General features: G+C 36.2%; 1 protein-coding gene across 2 annotated transcripts in view; it reads right to left on the bottom strand.

Annotated features, from left to right (window-relative positions):
• The window catches only part of LOC134527218 (failed axon connections), a 570,515-nt gene extending 555,082 nt beyond the window's left edge, over positions 1–15,433 (bottom strand). Inside the window, exon 1 of one of the 2 annotated variants that reach the window (XM_063359709.1) lies at positions 14,847–15,433. In XM_063359709.1, the coding sequence (XP_063215779.1) occupies positions 14,847–15,134 (288 nt within the window). In that variant the 5' untranslated portion in view covers positions 15,135–15,433. The remainder of the gene's footprint in view (positions 1–14,846) is intronic. The other variant, XM_063359708.1, reaches the window with a different exon arrangement.
• Positions 15,434–22,505: the final 7,072 nt, after the last annotated feature.

Raw genomic sequence — 22,505 nt, 5'->3', positions numbered from 1 at the left:
CCTCTGTGTAACTGGTCTCCGCACTGCCGGGGACGTAGACCAGTGGCGAGGAGGGCGGACTAGACTGTTCTTAAAATGTCAAACACGTCGGCAATTCAAGCCACCTGGCCGACCGCGGACCACAACGCAGTCGTTACTACATATATATGGGTTAAGCTTGAGTAAACAGCTACAGGTATGCATACGTATAACTTTCACGAGTTTGTTGAAAGTGATTGCTTTTATTTAATTAATTAACGCATCTCCATACGAAAAGCAAAAAATATATATTTTTGGCCAGGTTTGTAACTCAAATACCAATCTATGCTGCATTGGCTCACAATCGCAGAGGGACATGCCCAAATAACTGCCTTTCAATCGTTAACACTGTGAAAAAGTATAAATATTTGCATTCTTGCTTGCGACCAAATGAATGCGCAGAATTTCCGTTTGTCTTCGAGCCTATATACGGTCTGATGTAATTGGCTGTGATTGGATAAGCCCTTTTTTTAGTATTTCGTTTCTGGTTCAGGTAAAATAAGGTCAATAAATTTAAGGTTTGGAATCCAACTGGTTTTGTCTAATATGGCCATCTAGTCTGGCATAGGCTTATAGATTATAAAAAAATATTTATATAGTTTCCATGTTCGCATATTATATAACTGTGCAGAAATATTTTAAGGGTTTGAATGCCGTATATGTGAAATAATTATCAAAAAAATTTAAAGTCACAGGTAGTTTGTTTGGAGTTCGTTCAGTGTATGCTTACCTTGATTGTAATCTATATGAAACTTTAATTGGATTGTATACTGGAAAATTGAGGCATTCCACTTTATATTTTATTAAACTTCTTCAGGAGCGATGGAAGTATTATTTAAAGTCTGAATATTAATGCAGCGTTTTTGTGAAAAATTGTTCTGAATTGATAATATTCTTGCTTCTTAACCTTTTCAAAGGAAGCGACAGTAGGAACCCGTCTTTTAAAAGTCAATTATCTGTCACCAAATATATTACTAAATCATACACCACATTTTAATTATCTATGACCCCACGAACGAGGAAATATGTTAAGTACAAATTAGAATAAATTATTTTTAAAAAAGTTTAAACAAAAGTAGTGTGTGACATACTTTTTTTACTTTGTAGCAGTCTGTTTATAATGTAAGGTTGTAATATTAAATTAACGACTAATTTAATCTTAGTTTTGATATTAACTAAACAACTTATGGTCTGAGTATTTGAACTGTGACAGATATTTAAGTATATTTGTAAATGAGTCATAATATTTTAATTCATGTTTATTGTTCCTACTTTAATAAAATTTGAAATAAATGCCGAAATGTTAGAATTATTAAATACTTTAAAAATAAATGAAATTAAATAAAATGTGCACTGTGTTATTTAGTTCATACACTGTATAAATGATTTTGCCAAGTAGTAATAAGAAAACATTTGAAATGTGGTTAAGGATACAATTTATAGAAGATGTACATTTTAAAAGGCCTAGAAATTATAAATATAATTTTTAATGCTGTAGTTGGGGTCATGAAAATCTAAATATAACATTTAATTCTGTGATTATTTTAGATAATTATCTTCTATACATATTAATCGAGGTTAGAATTGCCAAAAAAATTTCTTTTCTATCACGTGTAAGAGTGAGTTACACGCGATATTTTTCTAATATAACTGAAATATTCATTTAAAATCACAGATATTTGTAAACTGGCACCTTATGGCAAGCCCACGTTACTGGCGAGGGGTACAGGTGAGGAGGGTGGCCCGACCCTCGAACAATGTCGCTCTCACAATAGCCATTCCAATTCTTGAAAACTAGCCTGCTCATTGATCCCCGTCGACACCCTTCGGCTCCCGGCGCAGCGCCAGCTGCGAATGGCCCACGACAATAATTCATCATTTATTTTAAAGTAGGTACTCTATTACGTTTTCCGTGGTATAAAAAATTATGCTTGTACAAAAGTCAGTCTAAACCAGTTAGGGCGACATTAAATATTCACTATTATTTCTAAAAATAAAAAATTACAATAATAATATGTTGTAGTACATATTTATAATAATCTTCTTGAAAATTTACAAAATATTTCTTGGCAACTGGCTTTAAAAGAAATCTTTCCTAGAAGTACGACATATATGAACAAACATTTATGAACGACATAGGTCACTCTAATTCTAATTAACTTGGGACTTTATATAGATTTATGTAATAATACGTTTATATAATTATTCTATTTTAATCTGTTTCACATTCCAGTTCATATTCAATGTCTTGCAATTTTCGGCATGTATAATGTTTTTTATATTTCTTTCCAAAAATACATATTAAAATATCTTTAATTAATAAGAATACTCTTGCATTTATCTAGTAATGTCATATTATTTAATATTACAATAAAAATCAGGCCCTATAACTTCAATAAGTTAAAAAAAAACATATATATTCTAATATAATTCATGCTTATAGTCTTTAAAGTGTGTTATTTATATGTGATTGTGTAAGATTCGAAAGTGCTGTATTTTATAATTAAAAACGCACGTTAGTGCAATAAATGAAAAGGTAATATATTGTAAATATATCATGTCACGACTGGGAAGAACCCACCACAGATAGAGGACTTGTGTAGCAGGACGCGTAGCTCCACATCATCCTTCATATGTATGCAGGTACCTACCGAGTGAAACACACGTAGGGAAGAGAACCAGTTTAATTAAGAATTGGTTCCAGAATTATTGCTTCACATATGTTAGGTCATTAGTGCCTTACTGTATCAATTGATGTAATAAACAATAATAAAATAAGAATACTGCTCTATTGGATGCAAAATGGATTCCGACCTTCCCGGGCTTCCAGGGCTGATACTCTGCTGGGTGACAATGAGCCTAATGGCTCTGTTAACAGTTGAAAGCCCTAGCTAGGCACGCGCCTGCTATCTTTAATGAATGAGACAGAGCTGGCAACACTGGATGACCATGTGGTCCCGTCGGTAAACCACCCCCCCCCCCCCCCCCCCTTCACAAGAACAATACATGCTGTCTCTGTCTTATCTCTGTCCGCGATCTCTCGCTCTCGGCTTCTCCTAAGCGCTACCTGGCGACCATGATTCACAAACGTGTCCTTGAAGCTTGCCCTATTTATATAGGAAAATACAAACCAAACATAACAGTTGTAAATAGCGCAAATGTGGTAGTTCTTAGAGAATTATGACTACAATAATTAGTTATATGTATTAGTTCTGGTACAGATTTAAACAAAAGTGTGCCCCGAAAAAATGAAATTGCACATGCATCATGTTTTCAAAGACAAATTCTGTACTGGTTGACATTACACTGACCATTTGAGACATGCATTAAGTTCATCAGCTAGTTTAGAGCATGGTATAAGGGGGAGAGTTTGTCGAAAATCAGAATACAATAAAATGAGTACACCATCAAATAGCTGTTCATTTTCTCACCAAACTTTAAGTTTGCGATAAAGAGCTTGTAGATCTTTTTGTTTGTGAGGCATATGCATTCGTCCCATATAAAGAGCATATATGATTGTAGTACTTTACCAATTCCAGAATATTTGCTGAATTGGCATGTTGTTGCCACGATTCCAGATAACGAAATTTCCAGCAAAATTTTTAGCGGCTCATATTTAAACACTCCCATTTAACCTTTGTCAGACCAGTCACCCCAATCATTCCCTCTACTGAATCTGATTTTTGCCAATGCAATGCATGTCGTGCAGTGTACTCGTCTAACCCCGCTTCTAACGCACATTCACTGGCTGATATTCTCCTCCTCCTCCTCTCCGTGTCAAGGAGTGCTTTCCCCAGCAGACTATCAGATCAGGCAGTTCCTGAGAACCCTCCTTACGTGAGCGAGTTTCGGACACGAACACGAGTCGTCTTGCCCAAGACCTCGGCACGTCTCCAGGCTCGGTAGAGCCTCCTTTCCGACTGAGGTTGCGAGTTTTCACTCCCCCCCCCCCCCCCCCTTTCATAAAAGGCTTCACAGGGAACATTGGCCAGAGCAATGACCTGGGCTAATAACCCCGACGACTCAAGGCTAAGAGACAGCCTTCCTAACGTATGGCCGCGCTACACCACTGCCCCCTGGCGACTTATGTTGTAAGCTATGTCCGCTAGTCCTTTTGCCAGTCGCCAGAGATCGGTACCTGTCCCTCGATTAGCCCCACGTTGTAGCAGACAATTTGATTGAGTCGATATTTACTCGTTTCGGACACCTCTCAGTAGGTCGCGTGGACATCTGCCAGTGCTACCAACTTAGAGATATCGAAGTCAGAGTTTTGTTTATTTACCACTCGGAAAACTACGGACTGAATCATATCATCGGCGAGACGCCCCGCAAGACTCCTGTCCGGCCGTAACTAAAGATGTAGTCAGCTCGGCAAGGGATGCTGTCCCTACAAGTCATTTTAATTAGTTCTTATCCCATCTACATTCATCGTAGAAGTATTTATGCTTCAGTAGTTATATTTAACATATACATATTTTTTTTTAATTATGGAAACATCCGTGACTTCCGTGATTTTGCGATCTTCGGATCCTGGCGAGCTACGCTTCGAACACTAGAAGCCACCTCCCTGTCTGACAGGGTCAAAGGGTCCAAGAGCCATATCCGGACATAGCAGTTCCTCCTTCGAGTCCTCCAGCAATCAGGACTACTAGGGCGCCCTGAAGACATAAATTCTGTTTCGGCCAGCGAGCACCAAACCTCCGGTGCTAAAGTTTTTTTTTTTTTTTTTACTTCCCTAACCACTTTTGTATCACGACGTAGACAACATCAAAAACCAGAAATATTTATTTTGGGACTTTATAGCACTTATTGATCACTCTGGGATTGTTTTTTTTCTATCGTTTTATTTCTTTATTTTTGTTTACCGACGCTAAATGAAACCTAATATTCCGTTTAGGGCCGGCCCATAATTTCAGATATTTTACAAGCCATATTTTTAATTATGTAATTTTAATGAGCTTTAATGTAAATTCAATAATTCAACGATTTAATAATTTAATATAATTATAATATATATGTGAATCAATCAGAGGTTATCAATTTCATGTTATAAGCATTACCAGTCAAATAAACATATAGATACTTATATCTAGACGAAATCACACCTTGTTTCTTTTTTTTTTTTACTTTTTTAAACTAAAAGAATCACCGTTACAGCAGTGTATGATAAAAGGTTAGCATTGATATGTAATTTAAACTTATTTTCCAACACTGCACAAACGTAACAAATGTCAGCTTCATCCGCATAGACCCTGCCTCAGGCGAGGAAACTGTATGCATATTTACATTTCTTACATCAGTACGTAAAAATAATTTTCTGGTATTTTTCACGGTACATGGCTGAAAACAGCCCCAACACGACCAAAACAGAACCACACCAGATTTCAGACCAAAAAAAACTGACTGTGAATCCCGACAACCCATCAGATACATAAAGAAGGTTAAATAAAGTAGTAATATATATTTTGTTTTGTAAAATGATCCGCTGAGTTTCAATTTATCGTCCTTTTTATGTAACTTAGTTTATTAACCAAAAACAAAACTTAATTGAACTGATACCTCATTTTAAACATAATTTAAATCTTGCAATATTTAATTTATTTTTTATGTGTTGTCAGGGAGTTATGATTTTCGGTCACGTGACTAAGATCAATACAATGGATTGCATTTCAACTAGTGACCTGGAGTTAACATTTGAAATAAAATCGCAAGCATTTGATTGCTGCTTAGTTCTATAGGTTCTTCAGATACCAGCCATAATTTACCCATGTCTTTCGAGTATTCGAACTATGTGATAAGCATTTCATTACTTAAGACCATAGTAGCATTTTTATATTGAAATTCACACATTTATTTGAAAGTAATTGTTATCGTTTAACAGATAATCAAATTTAAAGCAAAAAATAAATAAAATTTAATTCGATGTAGCAAGAAAATGATTATTACAATTATTGAACGAATTAACACCTTCTTTATTTGACATGTTTGAAAATGTATTTTTAATACATAAACAAATATTATTCAATGTTTTAAACTACAACTGTCAGTATGATACGTGCTGATATCAGGTTTATGGACGAGAAGGACACAGTTTTGGCATAAAAGAAACAAATGATCTCACTACACATTCACCATCTCTAATCTCAAACAAATAACAGATATCTGTAGGCTTTTTTTTTTTGTAAAGACAATATCAACATGAATCTTTAAAAAGTATGTTCAAAAAATCTAAGAACTTAAATTTAAAAGCTGCAACAGCTGATTTTCATGTCTTGGAAATTTCTGGAATTTGCGGTGCCAGTACAAACTTATTGCTTACTGGCTGACGTAATATAGATATTTAGTAAGTAACAACAAAATATTTCGGAGGAAAAAATCTAAAACAAACCTTTGTAGGTATGCTCGCATCCACGATTATTATTGTTTCGAGTTTCAATATATAAAACTCTTTAAGACCTTTGGATTTTTATTTGTATGTATCAATAAGCGTTACAAGAGTTCTGAAAGTATTTAAAATTCTTTCAGATAATTAATATTAACTACATTTATTTCATAAAGACTTTATTTAATAATATAAAATGAAGATTTACTCAGAATTTAACTCATGCCAATGGTAGGCTATGCTATATTTTATTTATTTAGTACAAAGTTATAAATAAGAACAATGATCCACAATACATTACCTAACTATTTTTTATAAAATACAATCATTATCAAATTGTGAATATCAACAATAGCACTCTAAAACTTCTAACAATTATTTAATTCTTATATTAAATATTATTATATTAAAATAATTTAACTTTTATAGCATCTATCCTGAAGCATGTTTGCAAACATATTTTGTTTATGAAATACATTAATTAATATTGGTTTATAATTTTTCATTAAAATAAATAACAGAATTTTGAAAAATAAGTGAAAATTATAGCCGATCCCTCGCGGGTTAATGCAAGTTTTCGATACACAATATTGTTGCCAAACACATAGGCCTATTCTAACAATCAGTCATCCCGTATAGAAAAATTGGATAGTGCGTTTTGTTAAGAAAGCATACAGCAATCGCTGCTTGAGTTGTAAGATTGCCCTAATAAATTATTTGATTACAGTGAGTTATTTAAAATGGATTTTTTTTCGGGAGTAGTAATATTTTAAGAAGGTAGTAAGTATGTCTTAGGAGGTATTGTATTTAAGGAACACTGAAACATTGCTTTTGTTAACTTTAGTTATTATTGGTTTATTGTATTTTTAAAAAAAGTTAATAGTTGCAATCATTTGAAAATATTGTAAACTTAAATCTCATTTATCGCTGGCACGAAAGTTATAAAATCTGGTATTAAAATATGGTAGTTTTCCGTATGGCACAATTCCGCCTCGCCCCTTCGAAACAGGCGGAAAAGTACCATACCGGAAAAGTACCATACTTAAATATATAATTTATAGCTGCCACAAATGTTTTTGAATCTTGTAGTAAAATATGGTAGTTTTCCGTATGGCACAATTCCGCCTCGCCTCTTCGAAACAGACGGAAAAGTACCATACTTAAATATATAATTTATAGCTGCCACAAATGTTTTTGAATCATGTAGTAAATTATGGTAGTTTTCCGTATGGCACAATTCCGCCTCGCCTCTTCGAAACAGACGGAAAAGTACCATACCGGAAAAGTGCCATACTTAAAAAGGACACGTGCTGCTATCTGACATCATTTGAGTTAACCTAAGAAACTGTTGGAGTTGACAGCGCTGTCTACAGACGAATTCTCCACACTATTCTGAGAAAAGAGGCGTTGCAGTCATTCCATGGAGTGTGTAAAAAAATATGGCACAATTCCGCCTCGTCCTTTTCCAAGTATGGTACTTTTCCAGTATGGTACTTTTCCGTCTTTTTCGAAGAAGAGAGGCGGAATTGTGCCATACGGAAAAGTACCATACCAGTATGGTACTTTTCCAGTATGGTACTTTTCCATCGCCCCCCGCCGAAAGGTACACGTAACTTTTCTAGCATTACACTGCAAGCCAGCGCACACACAGACCCGTGTGCCAAACTTATCCCACAAGACACGCACCCCGCCCGTTGATCCAAGTGATTCTAACAAAAGTGTGGGGTGCACCTGCTTTATAATGCACCAAGCGAGTTATAGAAACTTCGGTTTCTGGTCTCGCACACTAAATGCCCCGGATGGCAGTATGATGGATCGGCGGCGGCGGCACCAGTTAGAATTAGTCTACCTGATGATGGCAGCTGTAATGAATGCCGAAACGTCACAATTCAATTACCTGACACGGCCTACATCCAGAAGCCAAAAAAAAATGCAGACAATGGCCGTGAATGCCTGCGATCTTTATTAAGATGCTTTATCGTTCTACTGCAAAAATGTTACTACTCTACATAAGAGTATAGAAATAGGCCATCTTAACTTTTCACTTAAAAACCTTGTTCATAAAAAAATATTCTGTCTAATATGTTCTTTCAATGTTTGCAAGAAAGTAATCAACACAATCATGAACAAACGATCTCATCTATATCACTTAACTTTATGTGTATTTATATATATTTTGTAAAACATATATTTTGTAACTGTATAACCGTTAATTTTATCTGTACATAATTGAATCCATTTTTGTTTATATGCTATTTGTAACTGTATTACTGTTTTACAACCATCTGCGAATAACTTTTATCTAAGTTTATATTTAGAGCTCTGTAAGTCTATATTTTGTATTTTTAGTATATTTAACATTTTACTTTTATATTTTGACATGTCCCATGCCATTGTGTAAAAACATTTGTATAGTGAAATGGAAGAAACGTTTAACATACATGCATTCAATCAGGGGCGCAACAACTAAATTTCCAAAGGGGGGGGGGGGGGCAATATACTATTTTATAAAGAATTATCGATCCCCCTTATTGAAGCGGGGTGGGGAGGGGGGTGTCCGGAGGTCCTACCCCGGTAAAATTTGTATTTCAAGGTGGAAAATGGTGCTATTTAAGCAGTTTTATTATCTAAAAATTGATTAGACATAACTTTTTCTGCCCCCGTTTGCCCCCACTTCAAGGTTTCAGAGGAGGGGCAAAATACCCTTGCCCCTCCCCCCCTGTTGTTGCGCCCCTGCACTCAATGACAATCATCCCAGACACGGGTTTTCATTTCGCTCAGCTGGCGAGAGGAAACATGGCCAAACCTAGTTCTGGCTGTATTGAATGTGTATTTATTTATTGTCTTATTTTAAGTGGCGAAGTTAAGGCGTACTGCCTTGTCTTACACTTAACCACATCTTTACTAACTAGGAACATGCAAAGTAAAACTGATAAATATTATAACCTAGACTTACCAAAAATTGTCACAAATACCTTTAAATAATAACTGAATCAACATATCAGTACAAATATGAAAATAACAAAAGCTATCAAAGTATAATTCATTATACGCATATTATAAAAAGGCCTTTTTTTATTTTACCTAATGCTACAGTTATAAAGATTTAAAGATATTTAATAACCTAAACATTTATGTAAAAACTAACGAAGACACAAACAATATAAATATATATACCAACACATTTTCTTACAATAAATCATACATATACACGTACATTCACACATATTCAATCACACATATATGATACCATAGCTAAACCTGATTATCGGAGCTAAGCAAGTACCTGAATAATATTTCTTAAACACAGAAAGGGAATTTTGAAGTCTGATTGACTCGGGTACTTCATTCGAGGCATGAGCAAGACACACTGCAACGCGCACATGCTGAGGCATGAGAGTATATCGCTACTTCGCAACGCAACACAAACCAGGGTTTTCAGAAGGACCATTATCGAGGTGCTTGTAGCAATATCGAGCCTGGTGTACCGTAAAACATGATACAGCAGTCAGCTCGCAGGTGTGCCATTACTGTGTTGTTACCGGAGGTGTTTTGATGTTAATTTGTTTGTGATTTGGCGCGGATGAGGTACGAGGACTTATGTAATAAGGATATAACAGTTGCGTAAGTAAATAAATAAATAGGTCTACGCAATAGGTATTCAGAATGTTATAAGAATCGTAGTGAATATGTGTGCAAACAATTACTTGTATTTAGTAAAGAGCAAGGTGTTTATTTGTAACAGATTTTTATAAAGGTGCAGTGGTAAGAATGTGTGTATTTAAATTGTATTAGTAAATGGACGAAAGACGGATAGCGTTTCGCGAGCTAAGAATATTAAATGGAGAAACGGCGATTGGTTTTGGAGTGAATGATGCAACTGTAAGATAAAAATTGATAGTATAAAATCACTGCTGTAAAAAACACGAAATGTAAGTAAGGTTTAATGGATGTGAACTTGTTGTGATTTGTAGTTTTATGTGTATATCGTGTTGTGACAGTTGCGTATTTAATTAAGGTGAAATATTGGTTTAGGTGATCTAAAGTAGGCCTCGATTTATTTCAAACTCTTGTACCTTAGGGATACTGGTTTTTAATGTGGTAAACAGACATTCCAACAAAATTTTCACGGTATCGTGAAGAAGACTATAGTCGCACTCTGTGTAGTATAATTTGCGATACCGGTAAATAAATTATAGAAACTAATATTATACGAAAAACTTCACGATATCATGAAGTAGAATGGAGTGTAATTTGCGATAGCGGTACTTCATTAACTAGAAATAATATGTTTCTAGGTAAGATTTCATGGGTATCATGAAGTAAAATACAGTCCCAACTGGTATAGTCTATTACGCGATACTGGTAATTAAAATTTTCCCAGTTATAAAGTAGACTGCTGTCCCACTCGATTTATTGTGTGCGCGCTTAAACGGGGAAGAATTATTTGAAAATAAAGAGTTTTATAGGAAAAAGAACCGCGATATCGTGAAGTAGAAAACAGTTCCTTCTGGTATAGTGTATTTTGTGTTACCGATAATATATTGAAATAATTTATAGGGAATATATTCCTGGTATTGTTCATACTAAGTTCCGCCAATTCTTTTGTATTTTGCGATACCAGTAAATTTATTGATAGTAATAAATATAATAGAATATTCGCGGTATCGTAAAGTACACTACAGTCTCACCCGGTCTAGTGTATTTTGTGATACGGTTTTTAATTCTATATAATCCACGGTTCCAGCAACTTTTAATTTTCAGAATTATGAAACGCTCGAATAAATAGGGGACGTTGTTATAATTCAGGATACCGATGTAATTTATAACATTTTAGAAATAGTGTACTTGATAATGAAATTTCTGTATCGCAAATAAACTATAGCGGGGGGATTATAGTGTAGTTTACGATACCGAAAAAAAAAAAAAGTCAAAAAATGCAATACGCGTGTTTATAGAACCCCGCACAAAATCCCCATATTCCCGCGCTTGTCCCGGTAAGAATGTAGGGGTGGTAATGACGTAAGCGATTACGTCAGTATGGAATTCCAGTGATATGCCCCCAAGACTGCCGGCGCACGGGGCTTATCTACTCAGTGTGGCACAACAAGCCGCGGCACAGGTAACACTCCCCCGTGCTGAAAGATGGACGTTTACTCCAGAGACTAACACGAACCGGAGATGTACAGAGTAACAATCAAAAGTTACCATGACCATTATCTGCGATAAAGAAAAAGAAAATATTGCATGACGTTTCTATTGCAGGATTCCCACACAAAACTAGCTATGGTTAATTCGAATAATGTGTAAAAAATATCCGACTTAGTGCATTGGGGCAGAAAAAAATTATGTATTTTCGAAAAAAACTATACTCTTTACATATTCGTCAAACATGACAGGTTATTTTCTAAATGACATTAAAAAAAATTATCTAATCTAACAAGAGAATATTCATAGAATTTCTCCCTTGCGTAACGTTTTTAGTGTAAATGCCTGGGGGGTTATAATTTCTTATTAATACCATTGTCCGATTAAAACTAGTCATACTATAACTTTACTGTTGGAAGCTTTTATATTAAGACCACACAATAAATAAAGTATTTCAATTATAAACACAAAGTTTTACTGCAATAGACAGGTAACTTCACAAACAAGATCCTTATGGCGTGATCCTATACATTATGATCCTGTGATATATGATGATTGCTGTTTTATTTTAGTACACATCAATAGATACTGCGCATAACAAAAACTTTGTGATATAACAATAAATTATGAAGTTTGAAATTAAAAAGGAAAATACATATTGTATTCAACTTACGATCATTATTCATTGTTATAGGTACCACAAGTTATTGTCGGGTCGGGTCGACCCACATTGAAGGCGCCTTAAAATCAAAACCAGAGTGCGCCTTAAAATATAAAGTAGAGTAGGTTCCCACGAAGCTGATAAACAGCCTGTATAAGGTCGAAATAATTTTTGTTTCATTTGTAGGTTAATTGCCTCAATATTCTACAATAAAGTTAGTCCTGTATTGCACGAACGTCTTTCGTGGACTCGCCCGATTTTTATGGTACGGTATAGTAACTATGGTACCTCTTCGGAAATGAATCGCGGATTCGAAGTCGAAGCTAACGTATCCTCTGTGATACTTTGGATACGTGATACCAAACTTATACCAAAGTTTGTCTGGGAAAATACAATGATTGGAGGAAGTTGCGATTGTTTGATACGCACACTGGGCAGAAGTACCGTAACAAAGCATAGAACGTTCTACGTCGTTCTATTTCCGGCCAAGATCGTGCATCATCCGCGCGTGGTTTGAAACAAGATTATTTATCATTCATGCGCTACGTCATACGGCTCAAACGGTTGATGTGTTGATACGTAAAGCCAAGGCAAATGTTTTCAAATACTCCCCTTATGGGTAAGAAACAAATACCCAAACTTTCGTGACGTCCAATTATTCCTGTTCATTCTTTTGCTAGCAAAAAATTCCATTGTCGGTCAATATATGTATACGTAACCACAAAACACAGCAGAGGCTATTGAAATATATTTTGAATAAACTGTATATGTACTACCATTATAATACCGTATCTAATCACGCAATAAGTCTTTCACGAACTAATGCTATTTAAATTTTCCATTAGGAACATTCAGCCGGTACTAAATATAATTAAGTTTAAGTTATTATTAAATTTTATGAGTCAAAAATTATTTTACTTACATTTATATATATATATATGTTTTAATCATTTAACAAAGGTTTTGCTCAACTATTTAAAATGTTTGGAGATAAACATGAGTAGTGCTGTTTCACAGAAAGCGTAGCAACATTTATCTTGTAGGTCAGTGAATTCTAAATTATACTGAAATAGGCGTTTTAAAATTTATGACGCATAAATACCAATAATTTAAAAATCTAAGTAGTAATTTCAATTTTTATTTCCTCTTCAAGAATTGTTTCCAGCGCTAAAGCTGGATTTACACGACGCAATATGCACGCAATTTCCATGCAATCTGTTAATATTGCATTGCAGCTCACATAAAAAATTCTCAGAATTTCACACGCGATGCAAGCTACGGTGCAATATCTGAGAATAGATCATGCTCTATATTTTGATGCAAGTTGCGCAGAACAAGCACTGTGATTGGTCGTTCTCTGTAGTAAATTTACGCGCGTAGTTGTAAACATAAACAAAAGCAAGCACTTTACAAACATGGAATGGACACCCGAGTGTGTTTTGCGGCTCTTGGATGAATATCAAAAATATCCAGTTCTGTACAACACAAAATCGCCAAATTACCATAACAAACATTTGCGTGAGAAAGCAATACAAGCTGTGGCCACGTCTGTGTCGGAATTACGTGTAAACACGACCACAGAAGATGTAAAAAAACAAGTTTAGAAATCTGCGATCGTGCTTCATCAGATAACATTTACATCATTGTCAGTGCACAAATTGCCTTGTTCCTTTGATTATCCATTTGTACAGAAATGTGGCGGGAACAAAACAGATCGCATGTTTATTGCATGGGGAATTTGCGCTGTGTAAATGAAAGATTGCATGCAATAATTGCACGAGAGCTTGCATGCAAGGAGCTGTGTGAGAAGTGAATTGCATAGTGTAAAACCAGCTTAAGATATCTTGAACACAAATAATCTCATCAATAAATATAAATCTGAAAGATTTAGTTCTACAAAATGACTTCAGAGTTCAACGTAAAAGCTAAAGCATTTTGTTTTTATTTATATCAAAATGTAATTCTACACTATGTAGAAGTCATCTAGCCAGTGTTCGCATGTTGCCAAATACTACCGCTGCGCAGCGCCACTGAACTCCCCCACAAGTTTCCCATGGAATACAAAAAATAATGTGGACCATGAACGATGCGGTGTTGCCATTCCGACTGGAGCCGTTATCCTGTCCGCAGTCTCCAGTACCTGAGCCCTTGATTGCCTAACAAAACAATCACGAGGGCTCTATATAATACACTACTCAAAACGCTATTATCCGTAGTGGGAAAGCAACGCCGCTTGCATTTGCAGTCACTCAATCCAACCAAATTACATTATTTAAAGGCTTACATCAGAGGCTGACAAATTAAAAACACGCTTTGAAGATTGTTTATAACGACTGAGTAATGGAAGACACGTAGCGGTAAATAACATTCCACTCAATTTGAAAAAGAATTCGGAGCCGCCGGTACACGAAAACAAAAAATTCGTCTACACAACGATATGTTTTCAACGCACGCTCAGTAGGGAATTAAGGTCAATTAACACACTCCAGTAACCTACGAAAATTAAGCACTGCTCCACTTCATAACACGAAACCACGTCTTAAAATAACAGCAGAAAACCGTTACAGTAACTTAGGCTTTTCTTTAAATAGCGTAACTTTAACATGCAAACACAAAGGAAAATTCACGTTCACTTACCTCGTATTTCAAGCCGGCAAGCCTGAGCCAAGACTCGACTTTCAGGCAGAAGGGAGACAGCGACGGCAGTAATGGCGTGCGGGAGAACTGGTAAAGATATATAACGTCCTGCTCAAAGTTCTGTTTGTGAACGGTTGGTTTGGGCGGCTGTGGGGCGGTCTGTGAAGCCGGCGTCTCAGCCGGCTGAGCTGCCGCGGCGTTTTCTGGGGCTTTCTCCTGCTGCTCCTGTACTTTCGTCGCCTCCAATTCCTTTGCCTCTGCCGGCACGTTGTTCTCCTCACTCGCCATTATTCTAAACCACGCACGCGGAGGATGAACGGGGATACGAACAGCGAGCGAAAAACAACTTAAAGCGGGACGAACTGAAACTGCAATCGGAGAGTATACTAACAAGCCACTGATCGGACTTCAAGTGTCAGCGACGAGACGGCCCTAATTCGTACAACACAACTCAATAACTCAACAACTCGCTCGGCTTCACCCGCCGGGACTGAAAGGACGAAGCAGAAACCGAAGCCGGCGTGACGTCTACGGGGCGACTACGCTAGTCAAGAGAGGGGAGGTGAGAGTCGCAGACCCCGCCCGTTTGTGCAGCTTCGCCCGGGAAGGTTGGCTCGTGGCCGGGAAGCGTACTTGACTAGCGTGGTGTGGCGACACACCCTCGATTCGCCAGCAACCCCTGGATATGTCGCCGCCCGACTGCGTGAGTTATGGCACACGCAATGTTTTAGTAGATGCCTGCACGCTACTAAACACATTTTTAATGTACATCATGCACTCGATTTTTTTTTCTGTTTAATAAAGTTTCTTTGCGGAAAATCCGTTTGCATGAAAATATCAAAACATTAATATTAATAATACTTATGATTATATTGAAAAACCACAATGCTTAAAAAAATCGGCAATGGTGATAATTTTTTTTATAAACGTAAGTTTATTTTCTTATATAAGTCAAAAAAATAAAAGCTGTTTTTTTTATCTATTTCATGGACTATATATATATAGCTATATATATATATATATATATATATATATATATATATATATATATATATATATATATATATATATATAACTAAATATATTCAAAAAATAATACCTTCTCATATACATGTACAGTAAAAACAAACATTGAAAAGATATCTGGACATTTAAATTTAAAGTTCAATGTGAATAGTTCAGGACCACATTCCCAAGAATATTATTTCAAAACATAATTGTAATGAATTAACCTTTAAATTCGATATCAAACGTTTAGTTAAGTATATGCCGACAACTAAAACATTAATAAAACGAATAATAAGTCTTCGGTTTGCGATATTATTCCAAAATTTTATATGACCGTTTATATATCATTTATTATAATGAAACTTGTACATATCACTTTGGTGCTTGTGTACACAAATTAAAAATAGAAAAACATGTTGCAACTAAGAAAATTTGTTGTCGTCTTAGGAACATATAATTATTGTATTATAATAATATAAACATACAACAACAGTATTGAAGGGACCTTGAAATTGTTTTAGGCTTTAGCGTTACCTCTAAATTAAAATCAAATAAACCAAATACTCTGTTAAAAAATACTAACTTAAATTTTGTGGCACATTCACGATTCCTTGGACTTGAGATTGATGAATTTTTATCATGGGACAAACATACGTTTGGTTTGCTAAATAAATTAATATTATCTTTGAAAGATTTGTGCAGTGGGAGTGCATGACTTGATGTAAGTTTTTGGACATACGCCATTGCTAAAAACATTTTCTGTTGAAAAATAAATAAAAAATTAAAATAAAGAAATATATAAATAAAACCCAAAAAAAATACAAAAAACACAAAATTAAGCAAAAAATTGCTGTTGTCAACAAGGATATAAACACCACAAAATATTCCGTGACAGGAATATGGTCAACAAACCAAAGAAAAATGTACTAAGAGAACGAAAAAAAAAAACCACAACCGTTGTGCTGAATTTTTTTTTGGGTTCAATATTTCTGTGTCGTCATTGTGTCTAGGATATGAAGCTGAGAAGAAATTAGTTTCTCATGTTGAAAAATTGCAAGCTGCAGGTTTCGCTCCAAACAGGAAAACCATCCAGAAACTCGCTTACGACCCTGCCGTAAGTTGCGGTATACCCCACAAATTCAACAATGAAAGGCAGCGAGCGGGTCGGGATTGGTTCAAATCGTTTATGGAACGTAACGTTAACCTCTCTCTGAGAAAAGCTGAAGAAAGCGTAATATCGCCGATACCAGTGATGCCTGCAAGAAAGAACTCAAAGAGAAACAGTCAGCTGCAATTCTCACCGAACCCGATTTCATCTCGGGAAAGAAAAGTAAAATTTCTGCTCGCCAAACTGCAGGAAAATGTAGGTCTAAACAGTTGACGTGCAACAAGCCTGAGTCCAACGGAAAACCAAGACTGAGAAAACGGAAAATTTCTTCATCATCAGACAACAGTGAGTTTAGTGTAGCATGCAGTGGACAAACAGAACTTTCCGAAGAAAACGAGTGCGTCGAGTGCTTAGAAGAGTACGAAAAAAACAACTTCATCAGCAGACTGGATCAAATGTGTTATTTGTTCACGGTGGTTGAATGAAACATGCACGATTTATTGCAACATGTGTTCAGTGTGCGGTAGAATGGAAAAGAGGAAGAACTGGGCAGCTAAGAAAATATAATGTTATTTTCCATAAGCCATCTCTCCCACCACACTGCGGCATCACACCCACCCCTGGTGGGATAGATGGCCAAGTGTAATGATTTTTTTGATGTACATATTTTTATTTTGTTATAGATATTTTCAAACATACTTATAATAAGATTTCATGATTAATCAACAAGTACAGATAAGTTTTTATTCATAAAACTGTAGTATAATTTAAATATTAACCCTTTTTTTTACTTTTATAAAATGTGCGGCATCTCTCCCGACTTTACCCTATACCGGAAAAGTGGTGGAAAACGGGTACGTTTGGTAGGTATTATAGTAAAAATTTTAAAACATGAAGCAAATCAAGCGGGAAATGAGAAACTGAGAATAAATTATTTAAGTACATAAAGAGGTACGTAATCTGTTTTTCAAGATTTTTAATTTCTATTTTTTAATTGTTGTGCGCATACAACCAAATTAGTCTAAATGAAAGTGTGAATGTATAAAATTATATAATCTAAATTAAAATGAAATATACGCGTGTATCACGCATTTTAAAATAGGCTTACTCATAAAGTGAAAACTAGGTAACTGAAATTTCATCAAGGTAAAATATATACTCAAATACATTAAAACTGGAGTTATAAAATCAGATTCTCTATCAATGTTAAAAATTAAAGGGGCTTACGCATTGCCACTTTCAAAACTTCAAACTTAAATTTTTTTGTTAAGATGACATCTAATATACATCTGACATATTATTTCGTATATTTCTTTAGTAAAAAGTTTGGAATTATTCTCATATACTTCTCTTAAAATGGCACAAATCATCAATAATCCTTTAATAGGCACGAGCGAAGATGTTACGTAGTTGCTAGATGTTAGATGCTATAGCTAGTTACACAATAAGCTTAAATGAGATGGCGTACACTTTTTTAATCAGCTCAGGTTGTTTTGATTTTTTAAACAAACAGGCTAAGTAGTGTAGGTTAGCCGGTCCGGGCCATGGAGCCAGGCGCTCGATTATGAGTGTCGGTCCGCCATATAGGATTGTGACGTCACACGACCATCTTGGACTCAAAATTCCTCAAAATTCCTCAAAAATGACTCAAAATGACTCAAAAATTACCGTTGTGAGGAAAATTCTCTCGTTTTCTTCCTCAGAAATTAGAAAATTAGGATTTCAAAAAACCTCAAAATACTTTTGCCTTAGAAAGAACACAAAATCCTAAAAGAGGCTTAAGAATCCATGTCTACCGCCTCCGATAAGCCTCTGACGTCATCTAGGAGTGTGACGTCACCTCCGCAATTTCCGTTAAGGCCGCCATCTTGGAAAACTTTATTTACTATCCGATTTTAATGGAAAAAAATATAATTATAAAAAAATTCATTAAAAATAATTAAAAAATAAATTAAAAAAACTTCCTTCTCGAAATGGAGCTCGGAGTCTTCGGTTCAAACCTGGTAGGGCAAAAGAAAAATTGCGACAAATCCTTCCCTCATGGTGGCTGCAGGCAGACTGACTCCCGCCACCACTTATGTCATAGCATATATATCGTCACCTAGTATGATTTCATGTCCCCCATCTTGTAAATCCGTAATTTTTATGTTAGAAAATCGGGAAAAATTTTAAAAGCAATTAAATAAATTTTTAATCAATACTCTGATTGATTCGATCGATTCCTGTCCTTCGTTCGATACCTGGATGATGTAAAAACTAAAAAAAACAACAGATCCTTCCTCCATGGAAGCTACCCAACTGACCAAACAATACCAAAGTATAAATATCATCACCTGGTATGATGTTATGTCCGCCATCTTGTCTTCATCTGCTGGAGGCTACCATCTTGTTTTCGGCTCCTAGAGTATGCTGGCGACATGTTAGTATAATTTTCTGTTCACCATACCTTTGAACTCGACTGTTTGCATTGAACTTTAACCTTGACCTTGATCTTTGACCTTGACCTTGAACCTTGACCTTGAACTTGTAATTTTACTTTAACCTTTAAATTCGTTCTTGACCTTGAAATTTGACTTTGACCTTGATATTTGACTTTGACCTTGACGACCATCATGGATCCGACATTTTATGTTCAGTACATGCTACCAGGACATGCTAGAGGACATTGCAACCATCTTGTTTTCGTCTGCTGGAAGACACCGTCTTGTATGTGTACCATCATGCTAGTTTTATTCTAACCCGCTAGAGTGCAGTTATCATTTATTATTACTGAAGTGCCTGCCGTCTTAAAATTTGGGTGCCATCTTGGAATCGTGTAATTATTTAGCTAGAAATTCGGGATACAAAACCAAAATTCATAAGGCCTAAATAAATTTGCAATTAATATACTTATTGATTCGAAAGATTCCTCTCCTTCGTTTGATCCCTAGATGATGAAAATTATATTAATTTATATTTTAAATTTTTTTTAATAAATCATGTTAAAAATCCTAAAAGAGGCTTATAATAAACTATCCTATAAGCCATTATGACTGACATCTTGTATATTTGTATTTATTGACTTATAAATTCGGGAAAAATTCCAAAATTCACCGAAAAAATAACTTATTAATTTACATATTGAATCGATGGATTCCTGCCGTCAGTTTTCTTCTTGACCAGTGACAAGTGTAACTAAATATTAAATAAATGTTATATGTTGGTCTCCATTACCTCTCGCGGAGTTTATCAATCATTCACTCTACGAAAAACAACTCAAGACAATATACGACAATGTTCGACGAATTAAATACGTTTCCGATAAGCCTAACATGAAAGTCTAGTTTTTGATAATTAGAATAACCTCTAAACCGTTCATGTACAAAGCCATCCACACATATAGACCAATCGTCTTCGGACCGCGAGGCCGGCTCATAAATAATGTCAGACGCATAGACCAGTTATTTCCGAACCTCACGACCTTCTTCATCGTCAGCTAATTATATTCAGTTAAACCAACGTAACATGTTTTTACGCTTACAAGAGGACCAAGATTCCCATCAAAAAGGCAGCACATTTTGGAAGCACAATCAAAAAGGCAGCACATTTCGGAACCATAATCAAAAACGCAGCACTTTTGAAAGCACCATCAACAAAAAGGCAGCACATTTGGAAGCACAATTAAAAAGGCAGCACATTTTGGTCGCACCGTCAATCAAAAGGAAGCACATTCTACAACACGAAAGCTCATTTAGCAAAAAGGAGGTACATTCTCACGTACATTCAACTCGGTAGGATGCGATCGTCAATGTTAAGTTAGGATATAATGTCTCCAACAGTCTATGAATCCAACCGTTTTTAATTCCATAAATCATTGGCTCCAATAGTCATTGGCTCCATCAGTCATTGACTCCAACAGCTCCAACCACTCCAAATTCTCAAAAGCTCCACCAGCTCCAAATGCTCCAACAGCTCCAAATGCTACAAATGCTCCAAATGCTCAAAAGCTCCAACACCTCCAAATGCTCCATCAGCTCCAAATGCTCCAAAAGCTTCAATGCTCCAACAGCTCCAAATGCTCAAAATGCTCCAAATGCTCCAACAGCTCCAAATTCTCCAAAAGTTTCAATGCTCCAACAGCTCCAAATGCTCCAAATGCTCCAAAGGTTCATAGTTCCAACAGCACCAACAGATCCAAATGATCCAATAGCTCCAACAGCTCCAAATGTTCTAAAGCTTCAAAAGCTCCAAATGCTCCAAATGCTCCAAAAGCTTCAATGCTCCAACAGCTCCAAATGCTCCAAAGCTCCAACAGCTCCAAATGCTCCAACAGCTCCAAATGCTCAAAAGCTCCAAAGCTCCAACAGCTCCAACAGCTCCAAAGCTTCAAAGTTCCATCAGCTACAAATGCTCCAACTGACTACGGCTCCAAAAATCAATGATGTCAAAAGTATTTGACTCCAATTAGTCTTAGGCCTTACGCTATTTGACTACAAGATCAAGAGGCTACGAAGCTACGATACTACAGAACTGCATGTATACATGAGTACTTGACTACGAAGCTACACATCTACAAGGCACCAATTGCCGCATCTGTCTTTGTCAGAATTTTCTCTTTTGCTCCAACTGCTCAAACAGCATTATGTTATAAGATTACAAGGCTACTTGGTTACGTAGCTACAAGTCTACGAGGCTCTAAGGCATCATGATTACGTGACTACGAACCATGTGGTTACGAGACTATGCGATTGCGAGTTTACATGGTTACGTGATCGCAAGGCTACAAGACTACAAGCTTCCAGTACACAAGGTTACGTGATTACGAGGCTACAGGACTACAAAGCTTCCAGTACTCAAGGTTACATGATTTCAAGGATACTTGGTTACGTAGCTATAAGTCTACGAGGCTCCAAGGCATCATGACCAGGGCCGCTAATAGGGGGGAGCAAGCGGGGCATACGCCCCGGGCGCAAAGCTGTGGGGGCGCCGAAATCGCTTGCATTGTAATTCCTTCCTACTACAACTGGTAACTGGTAAAAAGTTTTTTAACTTGTATGCCAGGATTGTCTGATCTGATTTACAATATAACGTCTCCACATAGCACCATTTTTCCGTGGAAGGGCCCCCGGACCCCCCGCTTTATTGTTGTGGTATGTGCAAAAAAGAGGGGGGGGGGGGGGAGGAATGAATCCATTCATGCCCCGGGTGCCAGAGACTCTAGTTGCGGCCCTGATCATGACTAAGAAGCTTCCAGAACACAAGGTTACGTGACTGCGAGGCTACAGGACTACGAAGCTTCCAGGAAACAAGGCTATATGGCTACGAGACTACATGACTCTGACTACAATAGCACCATTCAGTGGTGAGAGTTAATTTATCTCATGCAAAATAACCTGTTTAAAGTAGTGTCGATTATTGTCAACAGATGACACCACATCTTGCTTACAGTTAAATATTATTTAGTTCTTTTATGTGGGATGCGGGATGCTCACTAACGATCGCAAAAGAAGGATGGCTTCGTTAGACACCAAGGAGAAGGAATTTCGTCTTGCATGTTAGTGCTT

Source organism: Bacillus rossius, chromosome 1 (genome assembly GCF_032445375.1).
Source record: "Bacillus rossius redtenbacheri isolate Brsri chromosome 1, Brsri_v3, whole genome shotgun sequence".
Classification (NCBI taxonomy): Eukaryota; Metazoa; Arthropoda; class Insecta; order Phasmatodea; family Bacillidae; genus Bacillus; species Bacillus rossius.
The sequence above is the reverse complement of the archived record's forward strand: the minus strand, read 5'-3'. Positions and strand labels throughout refer to the sequence as shown.